The sequence below is a fragment of the Mobula birostris genome, chromosome 19 (assembly GCF_030028105.1).
Source record: "Mobula birostris isolate sMobBir1 chromosome 19, sMobBir1.hap1, whole genome shotgun sequence".
Lineage (NCBI taxonomy): Eukaryota > Metazoa > Chordata > Chondrichthyes > Myliobatiformes > Myliobatidae > Mobula > Mobula birostris.
In genome coordinates this window covers 10,243,243-10,263,229 of record NC_092388.1, presented here as the reverse complement: position 1 = coordinate 10,263,229, position 19,987 = coordinate 10,243,243, and the positions used below count along the sequence as shown (strand labels likewise).

Genomic DNA, 19,987 nt, shown 5'->3' with positions numbered 1-19,987 from the left:
AATTATAAGTCATAGTGGACAGCCTCTCTGAAGTAAACACGGACTGTGACATTTTAATCATCATCAAGCAGACAGTGGTAATGTCACAGTGTATAAAGTTCCTATTCAAAATCTACGTCAATAAAAAAAAACTTCTACACAAAGTGGATCGATCATTTCTTCTATTGCAGATCAATTATACCAACCCACTTAGCTCGGATAGAAATCTTCATGTGAGACTTTCCAAAGTCTGTCAGGTTTGTTAAATTTAGATTGTGCATCTGAAACAATAAACAGTTGAAATATCCATCTATCAGTTTGTATCTTACATACCTTGAAAACGGGATCATGTGCTCCAACAGAGCAGAGTTTGAAAAGCAATACACTATAGATACTGGTAATCAGGAATCAGATTAACATAGAATATTTCCATCATGGATGCTTCCGTATCCTTGGATCTGCTTTATATTGAAGTATCACCAACAATGAAATCCCTGAGAGATTTCATCGACAATGTGTGCAGACAGAAGACCCTCAGCATTTCTTCAAATGGTTGCTTCTGTGACCCATTCACGAGCCACCTGCAATCAGAGTAACCGTACGAGAGTTGTTGTATGTGGTTGCCTCTCTGACTGTAGGCCTGTGACTAGTGGTGTGTCACAGGGATTGGTGTTGGTCCTTTGTTGTTTGTCATCCAGATCATTGATATAGTTGACAGTGTGGTTGACTGAATCAGCAGGTTTGCAGAAGACACCAAGACTGGAGGTGTAGTGGACAGTGAGGAAGGCTATCATGGCTTGCAGAGGGATCTGCATCAGCTGAAAGAATAGGCTGAAAAATGGCAGATGCAGTTTAATACAGACAAGTACAAAATTTTGCACTACAGTAGGACCAACCAAGGTAAGTCTTATATAGTGAACAGTAGGGCACTGAGGAGTGTGGTAGGACAAAGGGATATGGGAATACAGGTCCATAATTCATTGGAAGTGGTGTCACAGGCAGGTAGGGTCATAAAGAAAGCTTTTGGCACATTGGCCTTCATAAATCAATGTATTGAGTACAGGAGATGGGCTGTTATGTTGAAGTTGTACAGGATGTTGGTGAGGCCTAATTTGGAGTATTGTGTGTAGTTTTGGTCACCTACTTACAGGGAAGTTGTAAGCAAGGTTGAAAGAGTACGGAGAAAATTTACAAGGATGTTGCTGGGTATGGAGGACCTGAGTTATAAAGCAAGATTAAATAGGTTAGGACTGTATTCCTTAGAATATAGAAGATTGAGAGATTTGATAGAGGTATACAAAATTATGAGGGGTATAGGTAGGGTTAGTGGAAACAAACTTTTCAACTTTCACCCTTAAGCCATGACCTCTGGTTGTAGTCCCACCCAACCTCTGGAAAAAACCTAAGGGGATCATGAGGGGGAGCTTCTTCACTCAGCGGGACGTGAAAGTGTGGATTGAGCTGCCTGCACAAGTGGTGCATGCGAACTCAATCTCAATGTTTAAGAGAAGTTTGTACAGGTACATGGAAAGGATATGGAGGGCTATGGTTCCAGAGCAGGTTGATCGGAGCAGGCAGTTTAAATGGCTCTGACATAGACTAGATGGCTTGTTTCTGTGTCATACTTCTCCATGGCTCTCAGCACCAGGGAATTCACTGTTCTAGGGAGGCAGTGTGAGGGGAAACTTGCCTACAACAAGTTAATTTAGGTGCAGGTGTCAGTGTCATCAGAGAGTCCCGTTGGGGCTCGTAAGTGAGCCAGGATGCAGGGTGTATTTACAGCTGTAACTAGTAAGTTAGCATGCATGCATTATGGAAATATTTGATGCTCTGCCAAGTACTATTGACTTATTGATTCTTTTGCACCTCCTTCTGACTGTCAGGGCAATGAATGGCTTAACTATCGTATAATGTTTAAAGAGTTAATTAAATATTATTTCTGTGACTGTAAAAACTCATTAATATGATTAGCTGTCACCCAGTTAATGAATCCCTTTGAAGTGATACCAAACAGCGGCAGCATTGGGGAAGGAGAAATACTTGACAGAGATCATGGAATCTTTGTTGGAAACCTTTTCCATGGTTAGCAGGAGGTGCTATTGATTCAGTAAAGATAAAGATAAGCTTTATTTGACATATGTACATCAAAACATTGAAACACACAGTGAAATACATCATTTTTGTGTCAATGACCAACAAATCCAAGGATGTACTTAGGGCAAACCGCAAGTGTTACCACAAAATAATCTGCAGATGCTGGGGTCAAAGCAACACTCACAACACACTGGAGGAACTCAGCAGGTTGGGCAGCATCCGTGGAAAAGATCGGTGGACGTTTCGGACCGGAACCCTTTGTCAAGTGTTGCCATGCTTCTGGCCTCAATATAGCGTGCCCACAACTTAGAAACACTAGACTGTACGTCTTTGGAATGTGAAAGGAAGCCAGAGCACGCGGAAGAAACTCACATGGTCACAGCGAGAACGTATAAACTCCTTACAGACGGCAGCAGGCTGTCATGGAATATTGTGATATAAAATACATATTTCTCCCAGCTGCTTGTTTTAAACATACACTCAGTGGCAACTTTATTAGTTACCTCCTGTACCTAATAAAGTGGCCACTGAGTGGATGTTCCTGGCTTTCTGCCAGGAAGTAGCCCATCTACTTCAAGGTTCAACGTGTTGTGCGTTTAGAGGTGCTCTTCTTCACACCACTGCATGGTTATTTGATTTACTGTTGCCTTCCTTCAGCAAGAACCAGTCAAACCATTCTCCTCTGACCTCTTACATTAACAAGGCATTTTTCACCCACAGAACTGCCACTGATAGATGTTTCTTTGATTTTTCACACCATTCCTTGTAAACTGCTGTGCATGAAAATCCCTGGACATTAGCAATTTCTAAGATACTGGAGCCACCCCATTTGGCACCAGTAATTATTCCATGGTCAAACTCACTTAGATCACCTTTATTCCTCATTCTGATGTTTGGTGTGAATAACAAGCGAATCTCTTGGCCATGTCTGCATGCTTTTATGCATTGAGTTGCTGCCAGATGATTGACTGTTAAGATTCAAAGTGCATTTATTATCAAAGAATGTATAATTTGTACCATCTTGAGATTTGTCTGCTTACAGGCAGCCGTAGAGCATGAAACCTGAAAGGATCCAATTTTTAAAAAAGACCAATCCCCTATATGGGGGGGGGGGGGGGAGAGAGAGAGAGCGAACACACACACACAAATCATGCATACAGTAAGAAGCAAGCAACAACAACAGATTCTGAACCAAACTGAGCCCTTAGATCCATATCCTGGAAGCAGCCTGGAGTGGGCCCAAAGCCTTCGGTATGCAGTTCCCCCCAGTCTATTTGGGCTGGCGTTTAAATTGCCCAAACAGCAGGTCATTCCTCTGATCCTCCGCAGCGAATCGTTCCGGGCCTAGAACATGCCACCCAATGATTCACTTCAGGCCTAGATTTCGCTGCTGAAGAAGCCGTTCTTGACTCTCCAAATTGACTTGGCGCTTAGAGTGATCCACCCTCGCGATGGGGTTAGTTTGACGGGCATCGGAACTTCACTGCTTCAAATTCTCATCTCCAAATTGTTCACTCCAAGCAGTACGGCTCCAACTTCATTTGTGTCGATTTTGCAGTGCAGCAGTATGGCACATCTCTAATTTGTTTCGCCTTCACCCGCCTCTTCGTTGTTTGTGGTGATAGTTTACTGCTGTTTACTTCAAAAAAAAAAGTGTTATCAGAATTGTTTTTAATTGAATTTCTTTGCTTTTGGGCTACCAGTAAGCTGTCACAATTCTTTGGTAGCGCCATCTTAAACCGGCACTAATTAATTTTTGCATTAATGAGCAGGTGTACAGGGAAGTGCCCACTGAGTGTGTGTGTTTTTATTTGGTTTAATTTTCTTGGCAGACTGCACAACATGACCTAACTCTGAATGCATATTAGCCTTCCCTGACCACTTCAGGAAGGTTTCAATAGGAACTACTTTTAATGTCAGAGAAATGTATACAATATACATCCTGAAATTCTTTTTCTTCACAAGCATCCATGAAAACAGCGGCGTGCCCCAAAGAATGAATGACAATTAAATGTTAGAACCCTGAATCCTCCCCCCACCAGAAAAAGCATCAGCACCCCCCACCACGCACTCAGGCGTGCAGTAAAGCCTCAATAAAGACACAGAGTGCCCCAAAGACCACTTGTTCACCCAGTGTTTGACATGCCACAGGCTCTCTCTCCCCCGATAAGGGAAAAAGGTGCCCCCTTTCACAGCGAGAGGGGAGACATGAGTCAAGTCAAGTCACTTCTTATTGTCATTTCAACCATAACTGCTGGTACAGAACATAGTAAAAATGAGACAACGTTTTCCAGGACCATGGTGCTACATGAAACAATACAAAAACTACACTGAACTACATAAGAAAAAAACACAAAAACTACACTAGACTACAGACCTATCCAGGACTGCATAAAGTGCTCAAAACAGTGCAGGCACTACAGTAAATAATAAACAAGACAGTAGGCACAGTAGAGGGTATAGTAGGTTGGTGTTAAGCCAGGCTCTGGGTGTTGAGGAGTCTGATGGCTTGGGGGAAGAAACTGTTACATAGTCTGGTTGTGAGAGCCCGAATGCTTCGGTGCCTTTTTCCAGACGGCAGGAGGGAGAAGAGTTTATATGAGGGGTGCGTGCGGTCCTTCATAATGCTGTTTGCTTTGCGGATGCAGTGTGTGGTGTAAGTGTCTATGATGGCGGGAAGAGAGACCCCAATGATCTTCTCAGCTACAAAACAACTCGCTGATTTATGGTGTTAAAAGTCTGTTGTGTTGCTTTTTCCAAGCTCTGTGTCCAAAGAAATCGGGTCCCTGGGCATACAGCCAGCAGTCAGCTTGCTACTTTCGACCTTCCATGTACTCCCACAACACATCAGGCGGCAACACCAGCCTTGAATCTGCCCACCTCTAGAGCCACAAAAATCTGGCACCCTGAAGGCACACTAGTCTTCCAGGCTGCGTCCTTGGTATATTGAAAGCAGCTGGCTGTGAGGCCCCGAGAGCGGGTCCCATTTCCACAAAGAGCCAAAGCCAGGTCGGGGTCTTCAAAAGAACCTTGAAAGGGGGAAAAAAGAGATATCAAAGATGGCTGTTTCTGAAGATGCAAGCAAAGGAATCACCTTTGGGTGCCACCATCCCCCTAAGCTCCTACAATGAAATTTCTTTTCAAGACATCTGGTTGTGATGACTATCTGATCTAGAGGCTGGCATGCATAAATTAGAACACCGGCACAAGTGCCACAGACCTTCACACTAATCCTTAGCCAAGTTCTATAGTACAATGTGGGCTGAGTGGTGGACAAGTCTCCTCCAGTTCAGCACTGCATCGTGAGAGCCATTGATCAAAGGACTTATTATGTATTAGTGAATAATTCAAATTGATGGGAAGTATGATAAACAATGACATTTTTTTTTACCTTGAGAGTCAAAATAATAGAAAATAAAGCCACTTCCGATCCGTTATAATTTATCTGACTGAAAACCAAGAAAGCCAAGGAAATAATCCTTAATTTACGTGAATAATTCCTGAATTTGGCATTCCAGAAATAATTGTTGGTGTTCAGATTTGTAACTGTAGAATTTGCTGAAAGATTTAGCCTTACAAAGCCAGTAAGAATAGTCTTAAACATCAAGAAAAGCAAGAGTGGACAGAGGGAAACCAAGTCTGTTTGGCACAGACACTCCGTGATATACATATATAGAAATCATATGGCAGAATGTCTGTATGTTTGTGAATCATTCTGATTAATTGAAGGAGATGATTATGTTTATGGATGTGAACTTAAACTCCATCATTACATCTATGGAGTTTTAAATAATTGAGGGGTATAGATAAGGTTGTACAGTTGGTCTGTCCTTATGCTAGGGTAGGGGGGTGTAAAACTAAAGAACAGCAGTTTAAGTTGAGAGGAGAAAGATTTAAAAGGCGACTGAAGGGCAGCTTTTTCCACACAGAGGGAGGTGGATATTTGGAATGATCTGTCACTGGAAGTGGTTGAGGTAGATGCAATTGTATTTAAAAGATATTTGGATAGATACTTGCATAGAAATGAGAAGAATATGGTCCAAGCACAGGCAAATGCACTCACTAGCTTGGATGGACACCTGGGTCAGCATCAGATAATTAAATATAATATTATTTTAAAATCAAATTTTTTTGCTATGAATTGCTTCCCTGAGTTTAAATCATTATGGTATTGGTGTTACATACCAGTGCGGATAGAATGAGTGGTTGACAGAAATAAGTGAGTAGACAAATATCTTTTTCTAGTTGGCAAGTTTAACAGTTAGTGTGCCAAAGGAATTGATGCTGTAGCCTCAACATTTTACAGTTTGTATAAATAGATGATGTCACCAAAGGAGTAGTGCCTGAATTTGCTGAGGTGATAGAGATGGATGTGGGAAAAAAGTTTGTGAAGGGTCAGAAGGAAGCTTCAAACATTGGTGAATAGGTTTAAGTGAGATTGGGCATAGATTTTACAAAGGGATTACAATGTGGCAAGATGTGAAATTGTCCATTTTGACAGGTAAAATAAAAATAATATCTAAAAGCTGAGAGTTTGCAGAGCTCTGAGATGCAAAAGGATTTGCGTATTGTCATGCATGATGCATAGAACGCTAGAGTGCGTATATAGCAAGTAACGAGGAAAACTAATGAGTATTACCGCCTTTTGCAAGGAGAATTGGACATAAAAGTAAAATTTTATAGGGCTTTGGTGACACCTCATCTGAAGTGTTTGGGTTTTAATTATAGAAGGATGTTAAAGCGCTAGAAGCAGTTCGGCAAAGTTTCATTAAATTGATACCTGGACTTGATTGAATTGCCTTATGGGGCAAGGTTGAACAATCTAGTCTTTTATCTGCTGGGGTTTGTAAGTATGAGAGGTGACGAGATTGAGAGATGCTGAAGGATTTTAACAGTGAGGAGGGAATGCTTTTCTTTTTATGCTAGAGAATATAGAACTATGAGGTCACTGTTTAAAAATAAATATTTTCCCATTATTAAGTAATGGAAAGACAAAAATATATATATTTTTCTCAAACATTTGGAGTAGTTAGAACATCTATTGGCGACAAGGTAGCATAGTGGAAAGCATAATGCCATTGCAGTGCTAGCGAACCATGTTAATTCAGGATGCTGTCTATAAGAAATTTGTGCGTTCTTCCCATGACATGTGGATTTCTTTGGGTGCTGTGGTTTCCTCTTACATTCCAAAGATGTTTAGATGGGTAGGTAGACTAATTGGTCACATTGGTGTAATGTGGTGGCACAGGCTCATTGGGCCAGAAGGGTCTGTTACAATGCTGCAATGCTAAAGGAAATAAATAAATAAAGCTCTTCCTTAAAGAGAGTAGCAGCAGGGCCAGCTAGATCATTGATAAGTAAAGCTGTGAATAGTTGGGGGGAAGAAAGCAATAATACAAAGTCAGGGTTATAATCTGATCAGTCATGATATTAATTGGTGAAGTGGATGAATTGCTTACTCCTGTTCTTTGCATCTGTTATTGTTCTTTAGCTGTAATGTAACAGTTCATTGAATTATTTTTGTGGCTAACATTCTGGTCTTTTCCCCCAACAGCCGTCATGCCTGCTCCATTCGATTACACATTTGATCTCTTGGTGCAGACAAAAATCAGTAAAATGAGTCAAGAAATAAACGAGAAAACTGAGAAGTACCAAAAGTGCAAACAGATGTTAGATGTAAGTAAGCCTGTATACCATGCAATATATGGTTTCATAATGGATGTCTTAATGTACATAAGTGTGGGTAGGCTGGTGAAGAAGGCATATGGCATGGTTTGAAAGTTTCCCCTCTTATTGCCTCGAGGGTTATCCCATAAATTATTTTCCGGAACTGTTAAACTCCAGTTCCTAGTAATCTTAGTTTAAAACAATGAGGTGAACACAAATGGATAATATCATTCAGAAATGTCTTGAAAGGGGAATGGAATTGATATTATTGGAAGGAAGTAGAAAGAATTTCACTTCACATCTGGTTTGTTTTCTGGTAAAACTCAGCACTAATTTGCTAGACGTTTAGCCAACTAACATGTTTTTATAAGCATTGTGGTCAATGAGTACATTGCAAGAGGCTGCTAACTTGTAGGTGCCCAAATATTGCCATAACCAAATTCTTCCACATCTAATGACTGAATGTTTTCTGTCAGTAATTGCTGCATAACAACTGCAAGTGAATACTCTCATTGACTGCTGTCAATGCTCTCTGTATTCTAGTGATGATTCAACTGTGGTTATCCTAACTTGGATCTTTATTGGTCTCTGTAACCTAGTAATTTGAATTCCTTCAAGTCCTCTGATTTGAAAATTTCCAAAATTCTTGCCAATGACCTTAGGGTTGAATGTCTTTCAAGGGTACTTCAAATTGACCACATAATTTAATCAAAAAATGTTTGTGCCTTGTAGGCTGTGTTTCCATTAATTCAGAAATGTATTACAGGGAAAATGTACAACAGGTGGGTGGGGAGAAGTGTACCTGTCTCCTCTACCACTCGGGCAGTGCATTCTAGATTCCAACTACTCTTGAGTGAAAATCATCTTTCTCAGGCCCCATTTAAGCCTCTTTACTCCAATATGGTGAAGTTTCCCATTTTCTATCCCATCTATGCCCCTCGTGATTTTGTGATCCCTTCAGGCTCCCCCTCACCTTTGCCACTTCAAGGAAAACAAGCCGAGCCTATCCACTCTCATTATAACCGAAATGCTCCATTCTAGGCAACATCCTTGTGAAAAACAAACTGTTAGAGGAACCCAGCGGGTCAGCTAGCATCTGTGGGAGGAAAATGGACAGGCAACATTTCTCTTAGATGAAGGTTGTTGACCTGAAATGTTGGCTCTTTCCGTACCAGGGAGTTCATCTGCCTAACTGCTAGGGAATTAATTTTCAAGACCCTTTATTGGAGCAAAACTTCACCAACCAATGGCAGGAAGTTCAGATTTTCCATTTTTTGCTCCTACATGGGGTAGAAATTTAACTGAAACATAAAATGAGAGACAAAATACCACCTAAATGTTCTTACTGACAGTACCTTCACCTGTAATTTATCCTCAGGAAGAGAATGAAAGAAGTCGAGCTTTTGCAGAAGAATTGGCTCATGTACAAGAAAAACTGGATCAACAGTTAAAAATAAATAACACCCTCAAGCAAGAAGCTACAGAGGATATTCAGTATAAGGTAAAACCAGTCAACAATGGTTAAATCAGGGGAAAAAAATAGTGGTTTGGCCATCTTACTATTGCTGCCTTTCAGTTTTACTAACAAACATCAGTGAGTTATATTGCATATTTGTACTGAAAGATCTTAAATTTGCAAAAATTCAGAAATAGCAATGGAAATTTTATTTATATATTTATATTCAGTTGTGTGTTGTGGTGTTTGATGACAGCTTCATTATCATTTATTATTCAGGTTAACAGTTTGGATAAGAATGTAGTTGGCCTGATTAGTAATTTTGCAGGTGTCACCAAAATTTGGGGTAAAATGGACAGTGAAGAAGGTCATCTAAGTTTACAATAGGAGCTAGATCATCTGGGAAAGTACGTCAAGGAATGGTAGCTGTAAGTTAACTTCATAATTGCAAACTATTGTATTTTGAGAAGTTTAAAACAGGTCTGGACTTGCACTGTAAATGGCAGGTGTTGATTTTGGAGAGGGCAGATGCTGGGATCTGTAGTAACAAACAATCTGCCGGAGTAATTTTGCAGGTGAAGCAGTGCCTGTGGGCAAGAAGGAGTTGTCAACACTTTGGGTCACAACTCTGCAGGAGGACAATTATAAGTACAAACGTACATAGTTCCCTGAAAGTGGCACACAGTTTGACAGAGTGCTGAAAAAGTTATCTGGCACACTTGCTGTCATTTGTTAAGTAAAATGTACATCTGGTTTTATCACAGATCGTACAGAAGTCCCAAGATTTATTTTAAAGAAAATGATAAAATCTTCAGTATTTGGTCATGTGCATAGTTGAAGCATATTTCACAATTCCTGCTGAATGTGGATAAATAGGTACACTTCCAAATCAATGTACTTCTGAACCCATTTTTATTATACAGAAGTCACATTAGTTACATAATTGAAGATTTAAAAACAGAAACAATATTGTGGTACAAGAAAAATTCTGTGTAAACTTGTACAATGAAAAACATTGTTTGAAAATCTCATTTTTAAGGATGAACTTAACTTGGATAAGCTCCTTACCTCTGACAGTGTGACTAATTTGCATGTAATAACACAGGAGTCTCTTAAGCAATGTTAATTTGAGTAATGTTTTTATCAAATTCACAAAAAGATGGCTAAAATTGAACCAGTTTTGAAATAGTGTTTTTGGTGAACTTCAGCAGAGTACAGCATTTTGACCAGTATCATTGAACATATCTGGTTATTTGAAATCGCATTTAGTTTGTTTAATTGTCATTCAAACATTCAAATGTGTGCAGCTAAATGAAACAGCATTCTCCCGGGGCCATACCCAGTCACGCTCTCTTCTCATTGCTGCCATCGGGTCGAAGGTACAAGGACTCGCACCACCAGGTTCAAGAACAGTTACAGTGCCTATAAAAAAGCATTCCCCCTACCCCCCGGAACTTTTCATGTTTTATTGTTTCACAACATTGAATCACAGTGGATTTAATTTGTCTTTTTTTACCCTTGCACCCCTGCCCACATGCTCACACTCCTGCATCACCATATACAACCCTGCAATTCATTTTCTTATGGGAATTTGCCATAAATACAAGAAACAATAGAATCAATGAAAGACTGCACCCAACATGGCGGACAAACAACCAATGTGCAAAGACGACAAACTGTAAATACAAAAAGAAAAAAATAGTAATAATATTAAATAAGTAAGCAATAAATGCTTGTTCGTCCATCGTCGATGAAGACCTCGACGCCATTGATGGTGTCGAGACTAGTGCATGATTTGGATTTAAGTGAGGGAGAGTCAGCTTCACTGTCTCTTCCCCAATTCCCATCTGGATCCAGTGGCAAGACACAGTCTAGATGGCTGGAGATGGGACTAGGTGCAGTGGATGACCAGGACATTTTCTGTGTCTTGTCCTGCTCGACACATTCCACGACGCTTGCAGAGACCGCCTTCTTGACTGTTGGACCTTCCATTGGTCTCGTCCGCTCAATCCGCCGGAGTCTGTCTTCATGTGCTGGGATAGACATCTCCCTATCTCACTGAGGGTTTGAGACCCGTCAGCTACTCTCACCTGGTTTAGCCAGCTTGTCAAAGCTGTTGCCCGGGGTGTGGCCACTGTCACATGCAAACAGCTACGAGGAGCCACAGGTGAGAGCTGAGTGCCAGGTGGGGACCAAAGGTGGACTAACCGCCTTGAAAAGGACACGACATTTTCCCCCACCAGAGGCGCTATCCCTCCCTGACACCCCATACACCCCAAGTAAGCAATGAATATTGAGAACAAGAAATGAAGAGTCCCTGAAAGTGAAACAGTAAGTTGTAGGCACAGTTCAGTGATGGGCTGAGTGTAGTTATCCCCTTTGGTTCAAGAACCTGATGGTTGAAGAGTAATAACGGTTCCTGAAGCTGGTAGTGTAGGTCCTGAGGCTCTGTACCTTCTTCCCAATGGCAGCAGCGAGAAGGGAGCATGGCCTGGAAAGGTGAGGGACCTTGATGATGGCTGCTGCTTTCCTGCAACAGGGTTCCATATAGATGTGCTCAGTGGCAGAGAGGGCTTTACCCATGATGGACTGGGCTGTATCTACTACTATTTGTAGTGGAAGCTAGTTACCTATTGAGTCTATTCTAGCTCACAGAGCTATTCCATTAGCCGACTTATTCCTTTGTAGCCCATTCTCTGTCATGAACCCATTAATACCCCACTGATTCTCCCACCAAACATGTACATGAGGGCAGATTATATCTCCAGCAACTTGGACTCGATCCTGACTCTGAGTGCTGTCTGTGTATTTGTATGCTTTCCCTGGGATTGCATTGGGATTCTGGTGGGTGTTTTTGTTTGATAGAACATAGAACAGTACAGCACTGTATAAACTCTTCGGCGCACCATGTTGAGCCAACCTTTTTACCTACTCCAAGATCAATGTTCCCTTCCTTTTCATCCGTATGCCACATTGGATTAAAACTTTCATCCATGTTTCCTGACATTCCAAAGATCCATATATTAGTAGATTATTTGGCCACTGAGAATTGTTCCTAGTGTGCAAGTGAGGTAGAATTAAGGGGGAGTTGATGGCAAAGCAGGAATAATAAATTGCAGGGCAATAGGATTGTCCTGTGAACTGGCATAGGTGTAAATGGTTATTTCCCATGAAAATTTGAGGGAAGCTTTGGATGATATTTGGGCATGTAATTCAAAGTGAGGGTTCTAAATCAGGGGTCCCCAACCTTCTTTGCACTGCGGACCGGTTTCATAATGACAATATTCTTGCGGACTGGCCGACCGAGGGTGGGGGGTGGGGAGGATGATTGCCAACGGACAAGAGTAGCAGTCAGGTACATTGTGTTTACCCTGAGAAAGACTACAATGACCATGAAACCTTGCGTGGGCACCAGTGCGCATACGTGACTTGCGCATGTGTGCACATGCCGATTTCTTTTCTGCAAATCGTTTTTGGCGATTCTGATCTGGAGACGGGGTGTTAATCACGACCTGAACATAGGTGATAAGTGGCTAATACACTCAATTTCATTTCTAAAAGGGGTTATCTAACAAATTTAATATTAAACACACAGCACATATTTTCCTCGCATGAATATAGCGATAAGTCAATTATCAGCAGAGGACAGGGGAGCTTGAAGTAAGTGTTGAACGAACTTCCAGTAGAAGTGGTAGAGGCAGGTTCAATATTATTATTTAAAGTTAAACTGGACAGCTATATGGACAGGAAAAGAATGGAGGGTTATGGGCTGAGTGCAGGTCGGTGGGACGAGGTGAGAGTAGCATTCCGCACGGACTAGAAGGACAGAGATGGCCTGTATCCATGCTGTAATTGTTATATGGTTATGTAAGTCACTTATAGGTCAATAGCATCATAACATTTTAAGTAACATTTGGATATTAAACACACAGCGCATATTTTCCTAATATGAACATATAAAATCATTGCAACGCACCAATATCGCTGAATCAGTGGGAGCCCTGGGCTGAATACTTGTTTTCCTGCAACAAGACGGTCCTATCCAGGGGTGATGGGAGACAGCGATACTCGAATGGGTTCCTTATGTCCAGTCTATTCCTCAATTTAGTTTTCGTTGCATTCATTGCAGAGATATGTTGGAAATGGAAGCAACGTTTTCAGTGCTTCCGTGTCTATCTCAGGATATTTAGCCTTGACTTTGATCCGGAATGCCGGCAGAGATGTTATGTCAAACATACTTTTCAGCCCGCCGTCATTTGCAAGCTCGAAGAGTTGATCTCCTTCCCGCTCTGACATGGATGACGCATGCGTAATGAGCTCACGTGCGTTCGAGCTCAACAGTGGGCGTGACAGGGAATGAGCAAAGGTGCAGCTGACTCATATCACCAAATCATATCGTTTCCTCGCGGCCCGGTGGTTGGGGACCGCTGTTCTAAATGAAAGGCTTATTCACAGATCAAGGCGAGATGGCGGAAATGTTACTGTATCAAAATGCAATTTTTGAGAGAAGGGCTAATTATCAGAGGAAAATCTATTTTGGTTGAATCAAGAGTGGTGCCATAGGGTTAAACTGCAGTGCTGTGGGAAAACTTAGTATTCTGACTGCAAGAAAGTGGTTTGACTTGCGATGGTGTCATAGTGGGCATAAGTACAGTAATAAAGGCTTAGCACAACACTTATGCTTAAGTAATATTAAATGGAAGGGGAGGCAATATTATTCTTACTGCGAACTGTTTCTTCCAGGCTCTACTCTCAGAGAAAGAGCAAGAAATAAAGGAACTCAGAGCAAAATTAGTAAAGGTTGGTAAAGAAAAAGAAATGCTGGAAGTGCTGAATAAGGTAAGTATTTCAATCTTATCCAATACACTTTCTGAGTTCTGAGGTGCAATGATGACAATTTGTCCTGCGGTAGCAGTACAGTGCAAGAACATAAAATTACTATAAATTACAATTAAATAATGCAGTCATGATTCATGACTGCTCAGAATTTTGATGAAGAGTTGAAGCTGTTCTTGATTCATTGAGTGTGGGTCTTTAGGCTCCTGTTCCTCCTTCCTGATAGTAACCAACAAGAAAAGGGCATGTTCTGCATGGTGATGTCCTTAGAGATGGATGCCGCCTTCTTGAAGACATATTCAGTATTGAGGAGGGCTGTGTCCTTGATGGAGCTGGCTGAGTCAACAACCCTCTACGGCCTCTAGTGATCTTGGGCATTGGAGCTTCTTGGCCAGTTAGAATGCTCTCCACAGTACATCTATAGAAATTTGCAAGAGTCTTTGGCAACGTACCAAATCTCTCAACCTTCTAATGAAGTAGAGCTGCTGGTGTGCCACCTTGACTGTTGCATTAGTGTGTGGAACTGATAGATACTCTGAGATGTTGATGCCCAAGAACTTGAAGCCACTCACCCTTTCCATTGCAGACCCCTCAGTGTTAACTGTTGTGTGTTCTATCAACTTCCCCTTCCTGAAGGTTACAGACAGTGAGTGCTCTGAGATTCTACCAGCCGTGGTGTTATTAGCAAACTTTATAGATGGTGTTTATGAGTGTAGAGGGAGCAGAGTAGTAAGCTTAGCACACATCCTTGAAGTGTGCTTGTCTGTTGATGTCAACTTGCAGGAGATATAATCACTGATCTGTTTTGACTATGGTCTTCTGATGAGGAAGTCAAGGACCCAAGTTGCAGAGGGAGGTACAGAGGCCCAGGTTTACATGCTTGGCAATCAATACTGAGGTGCTGATGATATTGAACACCTAGTTGTAATTGATAATCAGCAGCCTGATGTATGTTTTGCTGTTGTCTGGGTGCTTCAAAGCCAAGTGGTGAGCCAGTGAGATTGTTTCCGCTGTAGACCTGTTATAGATTAACTTTATCTGTCATGTGTACATCAAAACATACAGCAAAATGCGTCGTTTGTGTCAACAGCTGGCACGTTCTGAGGATGTGCTGGGGGCAGCCAGCAAGCGTAGTCATGCTTTTGGCAACAACATAACTCACTAATCCTAACCTGTATACCTTTAGAATTTGGAAGGAAACTGAAACACCCGGCTGAAACACATGTGGTCTCAGAGGAAATGTATTAGCTGCTATGGTACCATGTGGTGGTAGGTGAATTGCAGCGCGTCCAGGCCTTTGCTCTGATTGAAGTCAATTCTAGTTATGACCAACCTCTGGAAGCAGTTCATTGTGAGAGATGTGAATACTGCTGGGTGATGGTCACTGAAACAGCTCACCCTTCTATTCTTGGGCACCAGTATGATTACTGCTCTTCTGAAGCAGGTGGAAACCTTGGACCACAGCAGTAGAAGGTTGAAGATGCCCTTGAGTACTCCAGCCAATTAGTGGCACAGGTTTTCAGTATCTGACCAGGTACACCATGGAATAAATACCCTTCTGAATGATGTTGAAACAGGGTCACCAGAAGCTGTAGGGATTTTCCCAGGTTTAGTGATATTCCCCCTTTGAAAGCATGCATAAAATTTTTAACTCATCAGGGAGTGAAGCACCACTACCAGTTGGGTTTCATTTTGTAGGAAGTAATGGCATGCAAACACTAGCACAGCTGTCGCGCATCCAATTGTGTCTCTAATTTCACACAGATACCTCATGATGGCCCACCTTAGGTTATACCTAGACTTCTTGAATCGTTGGTCTTGAGTGCCATGTCTTGACCTCGGCAAACTGAATCTCCTGATTCATTCAGTACTTCCAGTTTGGGAATTAAATAATCTTCAAAGTGAGAGCAAAGAGTTTCTTGAATTTTGTATTTCATTTTCTATCCATCTCTGACCAAAACCTTCTGTATAAAACAAAAGAAAGAAGAAAAATACACAGTGTTAGTGTAAAACATATCACTGAATCTGTTTGAAAAGTTCATGATTCTATACTACATAGTAAAGATTATTTTACATGTAATGTTGTAAATTATGAATGCACTTTGTAAAACGAAGTTTTTCTTAAGAACTAATACTATCCTTTGGCTTGTAAACTTAGAACAAACAATTAAATTTTGAAATGCTTTTCCTAGATGTCATCTGGCTGTTTAACAAAGTTTGTATCTTTGTTAAAGATATTTATTTTGGCTATGGCTGTGTACATGACTCAGCTAACTTCATTCTCTCTTCTGTAGGGATTTTCAAAAGAGATAAGCAAGCAAGCTGGTGAAAGAGTTCATGAAGACGATGACTCAGAAAGGTCAAAACCCCCACATGACCAGGAGATACTTCAATATCCAAATCCATATGCTTTCGAGGCTCCACCGGTACCCACAAAACATTCTGAACTTCTGTTTGGAAATCCTTATGCTGAGCCTGCAAGAGGTTTGTATTCATGTTCTGACCCATCCTTCCCCCGATGTGTTGATAGATCAACATGATACTATTCATAAATTAGCCATTAAAATATTTATTTTTTTCACTTCCAGTAAGTTGACATTTTTTCCTGATGCTTAGGCTCTGATGGAGCAGCTGGAACTCTTTATTCTGAAGAGATGCATAAAGTTTCTACAGGCATCCCTCCATGGGGATCAGATACTGCCGTGGTCTGCAGCCAACCTTCTCGTAACTTCAGTCGGCCAGATGGCCTCGAGGACCCTGATGAGCTTATTAATGCAAGTTCTATTTGATTTTCACTTGCTTTTAAAGAAATAATGATTGCTTTACTGCACGAAAACAAAGGCTTTGGCATATCATTAGGTCTGGCCACCTGCAGTTCAGAAACAATGTTAACTTATTGTACAAATAAGTTTCAGTTGTAAGTTTTCACACGTCTTAGAACATGAGTAAATGAAGTAATGCTTTTACTACAATTCATGCATCAACCATCTGATTGCTGAGTGCAGTGAATTATTTTCATATGTGTTTAATATCAATGTATTGGTTAACAAAAATCACACTTTTTCATGCTTAAGTGTAAATACCAGGGCAATGTTTCAGCAGTTGCTGTAACTTTATAGTTAGCTAAGTGGAAGTTGTTCAATCAAGACCAAAAGTTTTTCACTTTTTGTTGGTAGATGCATTGGCCTATTGTCTTGACAATTCCCAGTATTCTGAAAAACTAAGTGACTGACACCTTTCTCAGAAAACACATCAAATTTGCTGGTGAATGCAGAAGGCCAGGCAGCATCTCTAGGAAGAGGTACAGTCGACATTTCGGGCCGAGACCCTTCGTCAGGACTAACTGAAGGAAGAGTTAGTAAGAGATTTGAGAGGGGGAGGGGGAGATCCAAAGTGATAGGAGAAAACAGGAGGGGGAGGGATGGAGCCAAGAGCTGGACAGGTGATTGGCAAAGGGGATATGAGAGGATCATGGGACAGGAGGCCCAGGCAGAGAAAGCAGGATCTCCCAGTGGCCACACAGTTTAATTCCACATCCCGTTCCCATTCTGATATGTCTGTCCACGGCCTCCTCTACTGTAAAGATGAAGCCACACTCAGGTTGGAGGAACAACACCTTATATTCTGTCTGGGTAGCCTCCAACCTGATGGCATGAACATTGACTTCTCTAACTTCTACTAATGCCCCACCTCCCCCTCGTTCCCCATCCATTATTTATTTATATACACACATTCTTTCTCTCTCTCTCTTTCTCCCTCTGTCCCTCTGACTATACCCCTTGCCCATCCTCTGGGTTTCCCCACCCTCCCCCCTTTTCCTTCTCCCTGGGCCTCCTGTCCCATGATCCTCTCATATCCCTTTTGCCAATCACCTGTACAGCTCTTGGCTCCCCCTCCTGTCTTCACCTATCATTTTGGATCTCCCCCTCCCCCTCCCACTTTCAAATCTCTTACTAGCTCTCCCTTCAGTTAGTCCTGACGAAGGGTCTCGCCCCAAAACGTCGACTGTACCTCTTCCTAGAGATGCTGCCTGGCCTGCTGCATTCACCAGCAAATTTGATGTGTATTGCTTGAATTTCCAGCGTCTGCAGAATTCCTCGTGTTTACCTTTCTCAGAAAGGTAGGTTTTCAAGATTGAGTGGAAATAGGAGAGAGAATTGGAGAGGTTTAGAAGTTAACCCCTGAGTTTTGGACATACCTGCTTGTATGCATGCAGACTGAGCTCCAAGCCGTAGAAGATTCATTCTCTGAAGCATAGAGGAGTTTGGGCCTTTTGTGATGTCTACAAGTTAGCTTGGTCCTGCTGCACAGCTCTGCGCTCCAGCAAGAAAGGTTCATGGCAAGACCCTGGAAAGCATGAAAAAGGGTACTTGAAAATCTCAGACCAAGCACAAAATTTATGATGTCATGATGATTTATCGCTGCATTTCCCTATGCTCTGATACTTGGACTATCTACTGCAGGCACAAAAATACACTGTCTATGTAGAATGTTCCAAATTCACTGGAAGGAGAAGAGGCAACTGTCTTATCCTATCTGAGGCCACATCCTTTAATGTTCTGGTGAAGGGTCTCGTCCCAAAACATCTATAAATGCTGCTGTGCCTGACCTACTGAGTTGTTCTTGCATTGTCTGTGTGTTGCCAAGGCTAACATTGACAGCATTAAGGCTCTGATTGTTTCTAGTAGCTGCATTGAGGAGTCACTGTTGCTCTCATTCCTGATTCAAGATTCCTAAAGCAGACAGGCTAAGCTCTTTCATGGAAACATTATGCACCACCCCCCCCCCCACCCACCCCACCAAAAAGCAAGCCGAGGAAATGATTTAAGGATGTACTCTAAGCTTCCTTGCAAATTCCTGGCCATGTCCTGTGAAATTGGTGAAGGAGCATTGATTTTGAGAAGGTTAAGTATAAGCACTCATAGCACTCTGTAGCCCTGCATAACAGGCGGAAAGACTGTCCCATCTCAATCCAGTCATCTCCCCAACCTGGCAGGCAGCTCCTGCCATTTTGTGGAAAGCACTTGTGTTGCCTACATTGGCATCAATTAGTCAGCTAAGAACCCACAAAATCACAGATGACAAGTTATCCTCAATCCTAAGGGATTGTCTGAGAAGGGAAGATTTGTGCAAATTAAGACAAGAACACCAGAATTTTGTGACCTCTTGATGCTGGAAGTCATGAAGTTGGAAATATCAAATTTAATATTTGCATTGCCTCCCACATAGTCCTCTATATTTCTACCATTCTTGTGCCTATCTAAGAGTCTCTTAAATGTCCCTAATGTAACTGCCTCTACTAACACCCCTGGCATTGCATTCTACTCTGTGCTTTTAAACTTTTAAAAAGTACCTCTAACAATTTCTCCCCACCCCCACCCCATGCCTGCATACTTTCTGTCAATCACCTTAAAGTTATTTCCTGTCATATTAGCCATTTCCACCCTGGGAAAAATCTGTCTGTCCGCTTGATCTATAAGACCATACAATATAGGAGCAGAATTGGGCCATTTGGCCTATCGAGTCTGCTCCACCATTTCATCATGGCTGAAGCAATTTTCCTCTTAGCTCCAATCTCCTGCCTTCTCCCCATATCCCTTCATGCCCTGACCAATCAAGAATGATCAACCTCTGTCTTAAAATATACATAAGTACTTGGCTTCCACAGCTGCCTGTGGCAAAGAATTCCACAGATTTACCATTCTTTGGCTAAAGAAATTCCTCCTTATCTCTGTTCTAAATGGATACTCCTCCATTCTGAGACTGTGTCTGCCTGTCTTAGACTCTTCCCATCACAGGAAATATCCTCTCCACATCCACTCTATTCAAGCCTTTCTCCATTTGATAGGTTTCAATGAGGTCACCTCTCATTCTTCTGAATTCTGGTGAATACAAGCTCAAAGCCATCAGATGCTCTTCATATGACAAGTCATTCAATTCTGGAATCATTTTCAT

General features: G+C 41.7%; 1 protein-coding gene across 2 annotated transcripts in view; it reads left to right on the top strand.

The window, feature by feature from the left end:
- tax1bp1b (Tax1 (human T-cell leukemia virus type I) binding protein 1b) overlaps positions 1-19,987 on the top strand; it is a 118,918-nt gene that overhangs the window by 82,005 nt on the left and 16,926 nt on the right. For both annotated transcript variants that reach the window (XM_072283210.1, XM_072283209.1), the window contains 5 exons: positions 7,628-7,749; positions 9,119-9,241; positions 13,940-14,035; positions 16,327-16,516; positions 16,649-16,806. In XM_072283210.1, coding sequence (XP_072139311.1) covers positions 7,628-7,749; positions 9,119-9,241; positions 13,940-14,035; positions 16,327-16,516; positions 16,649-16,806 — 689 coding nt within the window. The remainder of the gene's footprint in view (positions 1-7,627; positions 7,750-9,118; positions 9,242-13,939; positions 14,036-16,326; positions 16,517-16,648; positions 16,807-19,987) is intronic.